The sequence below is a fragment of the Salmo trutta genome, chromosome 16 (genome assembly GCF_901001165.1).
Source record: "Salmo trutta chromosome 16, fSalTru1.1, whole genome shotgun sequence".
NCBI lineage: Eukaryota > Metazoa > Chordata > Actinopteri > Salmoniformes > Salmonidae > Salmo > Salmo trutta.
The window spans coordinates 27,170,118-27,184,370 of NC_042972.1; the positions used below are offsets into that span (position 1 = coordinate 27,170,118).

General features: G+C 41.7%; 1 protein-coding gene across 1 annotated transcript; it reads right to left on the bottom strand.

The window, feature by feature from the left end:
- Nucleotides 1–1,554: 1,554 nt before the first annotated feature.
- On the bottom strand, nt 1,555–14,015 carry npepl1 (aminopeptidase like 1). The gene is made up of 12 exons (XM_029693732.1): nt 13,833–14,015; nt 12,718–12,903; nt 12,051–12,221; nt 7,296–7,385; nt 6,966–7,047; nt 5,196–5,338; nt 4,851–4,928; nt 4,600–4,700; nt 4,244–4,367; nt 3,050–3,226; nt 2,733–2,843; nt 1,555–2,313 (listed from the first exon to the last, which is right to left on the bottom strand). The coding sequence occupies exons 1-12, from the start codon at nt 13,980–13,982 to the stop codon at nt 2,149–2,151; spliced, it is 1,578 nt and encodes a 525-aa protein (XP_029549592.1). The 5' UTR covers nt 13,983–14,015; the 3' UTR covers nt 1,555–2,148.
- Between the last annotated feature and the right edge of the window lie 238 nt (nt 14,016–14,253).

Below are 14,253 nucleotides of genomic sequence, written 5' to 3' on the forward strand. Positions count from 1 at the left end.
GTGCAACAATGTTGGAATACTGCAAATTCAGAGTGTACATGTAACCGATGTGAAATGACAAGCTAGTTAGCGGTGTTGCGCGCTAATAGCGTTTCAATCGGTGACGTCACTCGCTCTGAATCCTTGAAGTAGTTGTTCCCCTTGCACTGTAAGGGCCGCGGCTTTTGTGAAGCGATGGGTAACGATGCTTCGTGGGTGGCTGTTGTTGATGTGTGTAGAGGGTCCCTGGTTCGAGGCGAGGGATGGAAGCTATACTGTTACATACACACACACTGCACATATGAGAACCAGTTTTTACAATTCCTGTACTCCTCAGCATATGCTGTAGTAGAGGGATACTTCATGGGAATATGACGTCCATCTATACAGCCAATGACTCCAGGCAAGTTCCCATATTCATAAAACTCTACCTTGTAGTTGGCGTGGGCTGCAGGGAACTTGATGTGATTGTCTTTCAGTTCACATATAGCAGTGCAGACTGGACTAATCTGCATGCAGTCAGTTCACTTACGCCACACAAATCTCCTGTTTCACAATGAAGGTTTCAGATGCCAAAAACCTCAGTATTTGTAGGGAAGGAGGAATGGGCCTTCCCCTAAGAGTCAGATGAAAGCCTTGGCTCAAGCAAACAAATTATCTCCGCTGCATTTACTTTGTACATACAGAAACGGTCATGGAAAATGTATTTAATCTAAATCATTCAGTGGGTTGTTCCTGTCGATAACCGCCCTTCTGTCTGTCCTTGGTGGTGCTCTTTGATCATTGAAAGTTCAGGTAATCCATTTCCCTCCATTGCCAAGGCCAACCTGGGGGCCACTATCCATTAATCTGAAGTTGAACCTGCCACTAGCCTTCTGGAAATCAGACTCTTTCAATCTAAACTAGGGCATGTCTGAGAAATGCCATTTCATTCAACCGAGTTTAAGAAGTGCAAATTTAATCTAAGATTAGGTTTAATCGGCCCACGAAACCGCCCAATATGTTGGAGTCTGACTACATGGTCTGTAAACTGATTTGATGTGTGCATAAATGTGAGGAGTAAGCCTATGCGACCAGGTGTTGAATGCAAATACCCAGGAGACAGCAGCCTTACCTTAGCTCCAGGGATAGCTCAGTGCCATAGTTGGCCAATCCAAGCAGATTAGTGTTGGTTCAAAGTGGTAACCCAAATTAAATATATACAAAAATAAAACTACTATGAGGAAAGCATAAACTATAGGTTCACTAACAAAAACTGGCAGGCCAAGAAGCCTCTGGTCACAGAATGCCAATCATCCGGATTACTCACACCTGTCGATTTATCCAGGCTTCCTGGCAGAGAAGAGCCCTTGACCCAGTTGGTGCTGCCACCTGGGGATGGAGTGTGGTGGAAGTGTATCTTGGTAATATGTTGCCTGGCTGCTAACACTGAACTACCCCCCATATCCCAAGACCTGCATCAATAGTTTATGGTTTGCTTGCTACTTATACATTTATTTCACATTTGTTACAGGCAAGTTTATCAACATTTTATTTTATGCAGTTATCATTTTACAAGGAATAAGATAAAGCAGATAAGATTATTCAAATTCTTTATTCCAAAAGATCTACCTTTATTATTCACAAGTTATTCCCAATGTCCATAAAGACAAGTTTGGCAACAGTGCATAAGCTATGGCCGCAAACCAAAATATGTGTTCGCCTAGCGAATTTACTCAAGACACACATTGAAAGAAAAAGGAAACAATCACTTAGCACACATACCTCATTCAGTTACTTTAACAGTCAATTTCAGACTGTATTTTGATTTCATTACAGCTATGGAGAATTTTCAGAAATTGTGATAATGCTCTTGTCATTTATTCAAGGACAGCAAAACCTTTATTTCTACAACATGCTATAAACATTTGCATATTCATAATTCCTCCCAATTCTGTGTGTGACAAAGAATCAGACAGTCAATTAAATACAACACAAACAAATCAGAGAAATTCTAGCCACCTGCTCTTTTCCCCCCACATTTTATTCACTGCATAGTGAAGAAGTAGACTAAGAATTGATGATTGGAAATGCTTTCTAGGTGAACAGTGCCTGTCAGTGTAAAGAGGGGAGGTGTGTGGGTCTGGAGTTGGTGAGGCAGAGTTGTCCAGAGGTGGCTGCTTAGAGGTTTTACACCAGTCTCCGCCTTTTGCTGTCGCGTGCCACCGGGTCCCCAGACGCAGCATTCATTCTGGCCGCCCCCAGAGGAGACACCTGGTTGAGCATGGGGTCATCGGAAGCCTGGCCGAACAGAGCCATGAGCAGAGCCACGCCGAAGCCGGTAGCACGCTCCCCCTGCAGAGAGGAAGGAAGAGAAAGACAGAACAGGTTACACCATGACTCAAATCTATTTTTGTTCCCAGCCCCCCTCCATTAGCGCTTTCACATATGTTTTTTCACTGATCTGCAAGCACTAGCTAGATAAGGTATACAGAGGATGATCCTTTTGTTCCCCATTTCTTTGAGCTGGGCTGAAGCAGGTTAAAGCACACTTTTTCTGAAGAGACTTGTTTATTTGAGTCTGTCAAGATATGGGAGTGGCTGAAATGGCTTTAATAGATTATGTCTATACTTCCAAAAGATTTAATAAAAAAGGGGTTTCCTGGACACATTAAGCCTAATCATGAACTAAAAAGCATTTTCAGTGGGGATTCTAGGCTTAAATCAGTGCCCAGGAAAACACCCCCACTAAACCCAAATATCCAGTCACTCACAGCATGGACGGGGGAGGCTATGTCCACATGTACCCAGACCCCAGGCCAGTCGAAGCCCAGGTGAGAGCCGATGAAGAGGCCGGCACAGGAGCTCGTAGCATTCTCCCGGTCCTTTCACACACATAGAAAAGGGATACAGTTACATTTTAGTCATTTAGCAGAAAATATATAACAGGGTGAAGGAAAATGAGCAACAATCATGATAGGCTGTAGAAGCATTAACTCCTTGTACGGAGCTACTTGATTGTACTCTGATCCAGAATTAGGACCTGGTAGACTGGGCATACAGCAGAGAGAAGAGTAGTTGTGCCACTCACAGCCACAGAGTTCTTCATGTCTGCCACGGCTGAGGTGAACTCACTGAAGTGCAGCTCTGGGCAGTAGACCAGTGGGTGAGCCAGGTCTCCGCTGCTGCGGCCTGCTCTCACACATGCCATCTCCCACTGCTCACTGTTGGTCATCACAGCACAATGGTACTTCCCTGTGGAGATCCCCTAGGAAAGAGACAAATTAAACCATTGTTTGAAACATATACTTATGTAGTAATTTGTTATACAGGAACTATGGTAATGAACTAAAGTGAAAGGTGGTAATAAGAATTTCAATGATGTGTGTATTGAGTACAAATTCACCTAACGCTTATGATGGTCAGCAACGAAAACCAGCTTTGTTTTTGTGCATCAGACCTCTAACATTTCACAAGATAACTACTTCACTGGGTAGCCAAAATAATACTGTGTGGTGCATGTGACTTTCAGAATGAGCTCATCAGTGCATCATGAGGGTTACCACATGATGTGGCTTTATCAGTCAGCACAAGCTGTGTTTTGAGTTAGAACAACTGTTATAAGGAAATATTTAGGCCTAATGATTTTGTCTGACACAAACACACCATCCACTTGTGTAAGACAACCTTGATACGTTGTTTTGAGTTCCTCAGAAATGTGGCGAGTTTTAGCTGTAGCCCACAAATTTCAGTTAGGGCAAAGATCAGCAAAATTAAAAAGCTTTCAGGGTACTGGGTATAATTAAGTCTGTCACAAGCCCTGTTGACCCTTGCACATGTTCATTTCAGCCTATATATGGCTCTGACCAAAGTGCAGTGACTGTTAAACAGCCCTGACCGGCTTTTATGAGGGTTTCAACAATGTACATGGTGGTGCGACTACCTTGTGCTAACATTTATTACCTATAAACTATTATTCGCCATTAGTCAGCATCTCCACACAAACACATTTTTCTGGGTGTGCGCCAGCTCATGTTTTTTAATCTAACATTTATTACCTAACCATTACTTCTGAAAATAATGTTCCAACCAAATATTATAGAAATACAAATATATCAAATGCCTAGAGGCTTAAATCTATTCTATAAGGGCAAAACTATATCCATTGCTTGAAGCACAATGACAATACGTGATTAAAGAACTGTGGGGCACCAAAGTAATGTAGGTGTGTGTTGTTGCCAAAGATGCAGTGCTGTGGCCCTAGAAGAGCCTGCCAGTCACACACCTGTGCCCCTGTCAGGGTGGCCATATCCAGGATGATGTCAGCAGAGAGGTCCTTGCTGGCATACACCACACCATCAGACAGCACCAGCCTGCCCTCGGCATCAGTGTTGTTGATCTCCACGGTCCTTCATCAGAAAGGCAGCAAAAAGAGAACAGAAAAGACTTCATACCACATACTAAGCCAGTATCGTAATAATGGATCCTTGGTCAAATATCAGCCAATTGTGTCTTTCCCACACAAAGCCCATCAGAAGGGAAAACCATACTTTCCTCCATCAGGTTGCCATTGTATTAGCCTGTTTCCCATTACTTTGCCTAACTGGTTTAAATTAATCCAACATTTAGGAGGGTACTCACTTTCCAGAGTAGAGTGTGTGGATGTCATCTGGCCGTGTTGCAGCGGGTCCGACTGCATTCTCTGCCAGGCAGAATACGGCATGGAGATTGTCTTTGAAGCCCTGAAAAAAAGACATGCATTTCAAAAAAGGTCTGCACACAACTTTTCAAACGCTCAATACAATCCCATAGGGTGTCTCCAAACATGACCTTATGTTGCAAAATAAGAGGTTGATTTGAAAGATTATCCAGGTGTAGTAGGTAGATCTCACCTGTTTGACAGTAGCTTTGAAAGCTCCTAAAATGGCTGCTGCCCCCCCACAGTCTCTCTTCATCCCTGGCATGTTGGTCTTGATGTGGGGGAAAAAAAAGCACATGCATCCTTTACAACATTGTAACTGAATACTTATTTAGCGGGCTACTGTTAAATATCCATTTAATTATACAAAAGACAGAATGATCACATCAAGGACCTGTTCCAAATGGCACCCCATTCCCTTTATAGTACACCACTTTAGACAAGGGCCCATAGGGTTCTGTTCAAAAGTACTGCACTATAGGGAACATGGTGCTATTTGGGATGCAGCCCAACTGACAAGCCTCATGCTCGCCTTTACCTTTCCCTTGATGCTGAGGCCTCCAGTGTCGTATACGATTCCCTTGCCCACCCATGCAATAGTCTGGGTGGCACCATCTGGTTTGTGACTCAGGACTGCCAGAGCAGGGGGGTTCACTGCTGCCTTGCCCACTCCATAGATCCCTGAGGGCCCAAACAGTCCAAAGTGATTGAGTTGATAACCACAAACTAAAATTGAGTTATCAGGGAAAAACAACCATGAGTGTATCTGCATCACATGACAACAAACTAAAATACAAGCTTTAGTCCAATGTGGGAAAACTAATTTGACATTACTTTTGGCCTAAATCTTTTGGGTCCCATTAATTAGCTAGTTTTACTGAGAAAGTAATACATCAGAATAGAAACATTGCACATTCAAAGACAAAAGGAGAGGAGGACTAACCCCCAAAAAACTCCAAAAGGGAAGTGGAAGAAAGCGTGTGGTCATCATACATGCGAGTTGATACATATGATTAAAAAAAAATACAACTTTTTTTTATTTTTAAAGTGCAGCCAGTTTGAAAGTACCTTTTTCTAACGGGCCCACATGGTTTGTGTGATGGGAAGCAAAGCACCAAACAGATTTGAGTCCCAATTAGAGTATGAGAGCAGAGTTGCTTTGGCGTATCAAATTCTTTCTAACCGTTCTGCTAAAAAACACTCCTCACTCACAGGATAAACTGACTCCCCAAATTCACTCCATTCCTTAAAATCATCATTTAACCAACACCCATCTATTTTTGTGACTACTTGGTTTTGAAGTATTGAAACCAAACCATATGATTTTTATATAAAGTATTTTAATAAACATGAAAAGGCGACTAAAAGCATTCACAATTTCAAATAGGCTAGATGTCACATTAAACTGCATATAAACACTTTAAATAGGTCAGGAACCAGATGGGTAGCTTCATTTAGGCTATATTATTAGCCTATTATTTCAAGGCTATAGCCTACAAATAAATAAATTGTGAAGCATTTGCGAGTGTCGACACACTAGGCTGACAGGAACATTAAGCGCTCAGCATTTAAACATTTTGTTGTATTAAGTCATTATAGTCTATAAATTGTGCATAAAGGCTGTGACTTAATTATAATTCAAATCTAATTAATTATTAGTGCCTTTGAATTCACTTTTAGAAACACGAGTTTGGCCAGTGTGGCTTCAGGCTCATGTGATGGTGCCTGCAGAGCAGGCCAGCAGCAGAGAATATCCTCTCTGCGCTTGCAGAGATACTGGGGATGCTAAACACCCGTCGGGCCACTCTTGCCAGGGAGGCAGGGAGGCAGTGTTGTTTTTGTATTTTTCTATAGGTAGGCCTGACATTTTTGATAACCCTATCAAAACAGAAAGCTCCTTTAAAGAGGTAATAGGTCAGGCCTATTGTGCCAAAATCAATGATAGCCTATTGTATAGACATTAGAATGAAAATGAACAGATCCGATTTTTTGTTTATAAATACTTTTCTACAATGACAGTTAGCTACCCACCTCATTCCTTTCTTTTAGCATGTGCACGTAGTAGACCATCATGCTTTCGGGATACGGGTCTTTTCAGATTCCACGATGACTAGTTGTGGACACTACAACACACTCCCTCTCTTGCTCTTGGCCCTCCTCAGCTTTGTAAGTCACCTTGATTCTGCACCGGTGTGTTTTATCAGTTCATTAAAATATTTAGCAAACTCACATAATCTGGTCCCAAAACATAGAAGCATAACAGACCAGCATAACACTTAGCCAAGACCCTGCTGTCCTGATACACTACCTCCAAATCCTTTCTGCTTCAGTTCCTCTCCTCGAATGATAACAGGAGAAATGCCCAGTTCAGTCCCCACTGCCTTTATCTCCTGAAGACAAAAAGGCATACGCAGTCAAAAAAATTAAATTGTTTAATTAAGTTGTTTTAAGAAGTCACTGTCAATCGTCCATTACTTGGGTACTATTGCTTTATGATGGTTACATCCCAAATGGCACCCTAAACCCTATATAGTGCACTACTTTGAGCAAAGCCCATAGGGCTAAAAAGCAGTGCCCTGTGTAGGGAATAGGGTGCCATTTGGGACGCAGTCGATAACTACATTAGGATATCACTTGCCTCCAAGAAGTGATCCGTATTCATCTCATTGCACGGTGTGTCCACAATCCGTGCTGCCAGTCTCACTCCATCAGCAGCATTGGCAAGACACTGGCAAGAGCCAAAGCATAAATTACTTTATATCATTTAGCAGACGCTCTTATCCAGAGAGACTTACAACCATGCAAACATGTACTCTAGATTTACATTTATGCATGTACAGTGCAGACCACTGTTAGGTTACAGCCTCATTAGAAAATAAATCCCCCCCTCAATCTACACACAATACCCCATAATGACAAAGCGAAAACAGGTTCAGAATTTTTTGCAAATGTATTACAAATAAAACATCACATCTACATAAGTACTCAGACTCTTTACTCAGTACTTTGTAATTGCTGCCAAAGGTGCTTCAACAGCCTCAAGTCTTCTTGGGTATGACGCTACAAGCTTAACACACCTGTTTTGGGGAGTTAACCCCATTCTTCTCTGCAGATCCTCTCAAGCCCTGTCAGGTTTGATGGGGAGCGTTGTTGCACAGCTATATTCAGGTCTCTCCAGAGATGTTCGATCAGGTTCAAGTCCGGCTCTGGCTGGGCCACTCAAGGACATTCAGAGACTTATCCCAAAGCCACTCTTGCATTGTCTTGGCTGTGTGTTTAGGGTCGTTGTCCTGTTGGAAGGTGAACTTTTACCCAGTCTGAGGTCCTGAGCGCTCTGGAGCAGGTTTTCATCAAGGAACTCTGTTTACTTTGCTCCGTTCATCTTTCCCTCAAACCTGACGAATCTCCCAGTCCCTGCCGCTGAAAAACATCCCCACAGCACAATGCTGCCACCACCATACTTTACCATAGGGATGGTGCCAGGTTTCCTCCAGACGTGACGCTTGGCATTCAGGCCAAAGTGTTCAATCTTGATTATCAGACCAGAGAATCTTGTTTCTCATGGTCTGAGACTCCTTTAGGTGCTTTTTGGAAAACTCCAAGCGGGCTGTCATGTGCCTTTTACTGAGGAGTGGCTTCTGTCTGGCCACTCTACCATAAAGGCCTGATTGGTGGAGTGCTGCAGAGATGGGAGAACCTTCCAGAAGGACAACCATCTCCAGAGGAACTCTGGTGCTCTGTCATAGTGACCATCGGGCTCTCGGTCACCTCCCTGACCAAGCCCTTTCCCCTCGATTGCTCAGTTTGGCCGGGTGGCCAGCTCAAGGAAGAGTTTTAGTGGTCCCAAACTTGTTCCATTTAAGAAAGTAGGCCACTGTGTTCTTGGGGACCTTCAATGCTGCAGACATTTTTTGGTACCCTTCCCCAGATCTGTGCCACAGCACAATCCTGTCTTGGAGCTCTACGGACAATTCCTTCAACCCCATGGCTTGTTTTTTGCTCTGACTTGCACTGTCAACTGTAGGACCTTATATTGACAGGTGTGTGCCTTTCCAAATCATGTCCAATCAATAGAATTTACCACAGGTGCACTCCAAGTTAATGATTAATGGAAAGAGGATGCACCTGAGCTCAATTTCAAGTCTCATATCAAAAGGGTCTGCACACTTAAATAAGTCATCTGTTTTTTATTTTTAAGAAATTTGCAAAAATGTCTAAAAACCTATTTTTGCATCATCATTATGGGGTAACGTGTGTAGACTGATGAAAAACATGTATTTAATCAATTTTAGAATAAGGGAAGGGGTCTGAATACTTTCCGAAACACACTGTACATACCACCACAGCCAAAATTTGCGGTCGACCAATTAATCGGAATGGTCGATTAATTAGGGCCTATTTCAAGTTTTCATAACAATTGGTAATCGGCATTTTTGGACGACGATTATGACCGATTACATTGCAATCCATGAGGCGACTGCGTGGCAGGCTGACCACCTGTTACACAAGTGCGGGCAGCAAGGAGCCATGGTAAGTTGCTAGCTAGCATTAACCTTATCTTATAAAAAAACAATCAATCTTCACATAATCACTAGTTGACTACACATGGTTGATGATATTACTAGATTAACTAGCTTGTCCTGCGTTGCATATAATCAATGCGGTGCCTGAAATTGTCACTTCTCTTGCGTTCAGCGTAAGTAGTCAGGGTATATGCAGCAATTTGGGCCGCCTGGCTCGTTGCAAATTAATTTGCCAGAATTGTACATAATTATGACATAACATTGAAAGTTGTGCAATGTAACAGCAATATTTAGACTTAGAGTTGCCACCCGTTCAATAAAATATGGAACGGTTCCGTATTTCACTGAAAGAATAAAAGTTTTGTTTTCGAAATGATAGTTTGCGTATTTGACCATATTAATGACCTAAGGCTCGTATTTCTGTGTGCTTATTATATTATAATTAAGTCTGATTTGATAGAGCAGTCTGAGCGGTGGTAGGCAGCAGCAGGCTCGTAAGCATTCATTCAAACCGCACTTTCCTCTGTTTGCCAGCAGATTTTCGCAATACTTGAAGCACAGCGCTGTTGATGACTTCAAGCCTATCAACTCCCGAGATTAGGCTGGCAATACTATAGTGCCTATAAGAACATCTAATAGTCAAAGGTCTATGAAATACAAATCGTATAGAGAGAAATAGTCCTATAATAACTACAACCTAAAACTTCTAAACTGGGAATATTGAAGACTCATGTTAAAAGAAACCACCAGCTTTTATATGTTCTCATGTTCTGAACAAGGAACTTAAACGTTAGCTTTTTTTACATGGCACATATTGCACTTTTACTTTCTTCTCCAACACTGTTTTTGCATTATTTAAGCCAAATTGAGCACGTTTCATTATTTATTTGAGACTAAATAGATTTTATTTATGTATTATTTTAAGTTAAAATAAAAGTGATAATTCAGTATTGTTGTAATTGTCATTTTATATACATCCAATTAAATCGGTATTGGCTTTTTTTGGTCCTCCAATAATCGGTATCGGTGTTGAAAAATCATAATCGGTCTTCCTCTAGTCATAATAACACATGGGACATTTGTTCAGAAAATGCAAGGGGTGTAACCGTTTGCTAAACCTACATTTCAGGTATGTATTGCAGTTTTGGGGTCATGGTTCGGTACAGGAGGAAGATTAAATGCCAATTAGGCTTGGGCAGTATCCAGATCGTCATTCCTTCATACTGACCTTGTGCCATACCGGGATATTCAGAAATACCGTCAATGTTTTCAAATCCCCACTGATAGCATTGCTAACCTTCGGTTTCCAGAGTAACAACTACATTTAAAACCCATAGAGAAAGCTAACTAAATGCTAACGAGCGCATTGCAAACATTTTGTACAGTTTATGAGCTAAACAAGTAACTAAAAAAACACTACTCACAGTTTGCTGCAAGCACAAAACAAATATTAGCCAGCGAGGCTCTTGGTCCATGAGGAGATTCCCTGTTGTTACCAAGAAAATGCTTGATTTGGGAAGACGCTAACCACTTAGCTAGATGGCTAACTAGCTACTAAATTTGCAAACCAAATGCAAAACTGCAGAGCATGTAGCACATTTTAGACAGTTAACAGTTATATCTAGCAGGCAAACATTACGTTTTGAATTCCATACTGTAACTAGATCTGGCTTCATTAATAAGGTGACAGCTGAAATGAAGAAAGCACTGTTATTTATCTCCTAACATATTACACAAGTTCACTGCAGGTATTTACGAATATGCATATTTATTAAAAGTTAGTTTATTTTTGGGCTTTTTCCAAATACCCGGTATATGGTATACCGCCTAATCTTAATGCCAATAGTTACTGTAGTTCATTTTTGTTTTGGCAAAATATGCTAAACTAACCCAGGAATAGATCATGAAACAATGTGAGGCCCTATAAAATTGTTTTTTGAGCATTGTTAGTGTCAGCTATACATAGGAATCTGCATTTGTGTAGAGGTTAAGTTAGGTTACTCGGGCCAACACACATCAACTGCGTGTTGGCCATTTGCGGTTATACACGAGTGCCAGTGAAAAGTTACTTTAGGATATGACAATGGCATTAATGCATGCTAAATAGTTAACCAGCCAAACTTCAACATATGTTTTTAATTTTCTATCTAGTTATTCTCTCTCGGCAGATAATGCACACACCATGACTTTTACAGAAGTGTCATTGCTGACAAAACATTAGCTATAACTGGGCAAATACCTCGATAGCAATGAATACCAACAAATGTGCAAACAGCTTAATTTGATCTCAAAAAACAATCTTGTGACTGCATGAGTGAAAGACCGCTCGTGCCTGTCAACGCAGGCCTACAATAATTAAACTCTGATGCACACTACAGAGATTGGGATGAGCAAAACATTGCATCCGGAGGACACTGATTCAATTCTGATCGGAGTAGCGTAATTGTTTGATAGTTATTTTTTTAAATCTATAATCGGCTTGGCCAAAAAAATGTTTTACTTGCCACAGGCAAGCGGACAAATCTTAATGTTGAGCACTGTAGTGGTTTTAACGGAATAACCTACAATGTTTTTTCAGCTCAGATTTACTCAAGAGGCATAGCCTATAGGCCAGGTGGTTTTTATTCATATTTTTTTATGTATTCATTCAGGTTCACAGTGCGGACCAAACAGAGTTCCCGTACCAAACGGTTCGGTAGGAATACTTGTGCATTTTCTAGGGGTGTAACAGTACATCATAAAAGCACTCCATATAGATCTTGGAGTCAGTTTGGTCAGTCATTTACAAAACCAGTGGTTGGCAGCAACAACAGTGGCTGATGTAGGTCCACAATGGCTCTGGCAATGACTAGTATAGAAGTTAAAGGTACCTGCAGTATAGTGAGGTCCAGTGGTCCATTGTCTTGGCCCACAGTGATGAACTCCACAGTGACTTCTTTCTTCTCGGTCCTGCGGGAGGAGGCAGAACGACGGGAGAATATGGGGAAAGCCCGGGCGATGGCACAGGCTGAGGCAAACACATCAGACCGCTCACACACCACCTGGACAGACAGGAACAAACATACTTTCACTGTCTGATAACAAATCTGTAATAACAGTCAACCTAAAATGCAGTGTGTCAATCACAAAGCATGCAATTTGGCATATTGCCTAAAAAGTCAAATCAAAAGAAGACAGCATAGGCCTACTTTAACTATGCAACCACATGTAGGCCTAACCTATATTTGTTTGAGACTTCGGACAGCTGTAGGGACCCATCTATGGCTTAACGGTCACATTATCACTAAAGATCTAATAATAAATGTCTGGTGTCTGACACATAACGGCAGATAAGGTCAGCATCACCTTAAACTCCACGGGCATGTTTCCCACCACAGATTATGCCTAGTCCTGGACTAAAAACTATTCTCAATGGACAACTTCCAATGAAAGTGCATTTAAATCCAGGACTAGGCTTAATGTGTTTGGGAAACCGGCCCAGGTCGGTATAGCTCCGAATTAGTCTTTAATCCCAGTGCAGTGAACTGACTGACTGACCAGGATGCAGCGGCTTGTCCCTCCAGGCAGGCAGGTACGGACCAGACGGGAAAGGAAGTGGGCAGAGGAAGGGCTGTTGTGTCTGCTAACCCGTGAGGGCAGGGCTGCCACAGCTGCATGGCTCAAGTACAGAGGGCAGCTGTCAGTAGGGTTAGGGTTCAGAGCAGTGAGAGCTGCCTGCCAGACCTGGATAAAAAAATTAAAAAGTTTTCACTTTGTTAGCAAATTATTGTCACTGTCAGTGCTATATTATGATGATCACATAAGCGCTGGCACCGATTCTGAATGGCACTGAATACAGTAAGACTTGTGAAAGCATATGACATAAGTTGTCTGACAATGTGGTAAATTGTTAAACAATTTAAACAAAATTGTTAAACAATTTACCTGCAAGTTGCACACACTCTGCTGTCAAACAGTGATAAGATCTTAGCAAAGCAGAAGACCAAATAGTGATCAAAGGCTGCGTTTACACAGGCAGCCAAATTCGAATCTTTTTCCCCAATTAATGGCAAAAGATCTGATTGGTCAAAAGACTAATAGTGGCAAAAGATCAGAATTGGTCTGACTCCACATGCAGCTGGCTGAACCAAACATCAAGTAGTCACGAGGAGTAATAGCTAGGTTAGTCGGGCACATGCAACTTGAAACATGATAATTTAACTAGCTAATCCAGTAAAACTGACTTTCCTACAGGCTGGCTTCTTCAAGTAAAATGGGGGGGGGCGTAAATTAGAATGTCTTGAAATTAAGAATAAAGGCCAATAAAATATTGTCAGGGATCAAGTAGCGAGTCAATGTGGTTGGAGAATGGAGATGGCATGTTAAAAGCTAAGCTAGCATGACTTGATTTATGATAGCTAATTTAGCTAGCAAGCATTTAGCTAACTTTGTTAGCATTGTCAGATTCAATCCAAGGAACTATGCAAGGCCCATTGAACTATTTCACAGAATACCAAGAGTAAAATTAAGCATTTTTTAATATTGTAATTACTAGTTAGCTAACTGGAACATTTTTATTGACACTATCTGGCTTGCAAAGTCAGCGCCAGTTGACAAGTGAGTGCTTGCCAGGGAGCTCTAGCACGAGCAGCCCTGACTTTTTATTAACTCACCTTTTCGCTGACAGCTGGCTGCAATTTCCCCTTCACCTGGGTCCAGTTTGTTTGCGCCAAGTTATTCAGTTGGCCGACAATGAGGACCGGGCGATTTTGGGGCTCCGAATCTCCAGCAGAAGCCTTGAACTCGAGCACCACGTTCGCCATCTTTGGACAAACGGATGGATAGATGCCCTTTGCACTTTATCGCACATCCTGATTTTCATAGAGCTGTGTCACTGCTGAGGTTGAATGGGACGTCAGCACTAGCACAGATCTTGAATAGGATGGGATTTTTCTGTACAGTAGTTGTACATAGTGTGAGAAATATATTTTTAAACCAGTAAGTTTTGTTCATTTTCCCTGTAAAATCAAAGTGGAAAAAACTCAATGGAAAGACTATCCAATCCTACTTATGCATAATGTTTTCTTGGTAAGC

Coding starts and splice junctions, on each gene's coding strand:
- npepl1 (XM_029693732.1), bottom strand. CDS start 13,982: ATGGCGAACGTGGTGCTCGAGTTCAAGGCTTCTGCTGGAGATTCGGAG. Junction 12,222..12,717: donor GGACAAGCCGCTGCATCCTG/GTCAGTCAGTCA, acceptor CTGTCTGTCCAG/GTGGTGTGTGAGCGGTCTGA. Junction 7,386..12,050: donor TGGACCTCACTATACTGCAG/GTACCTTTAACT, acceptor GGCTCTTGCCAG/TGTCTTGCCAATGCTGCTGA.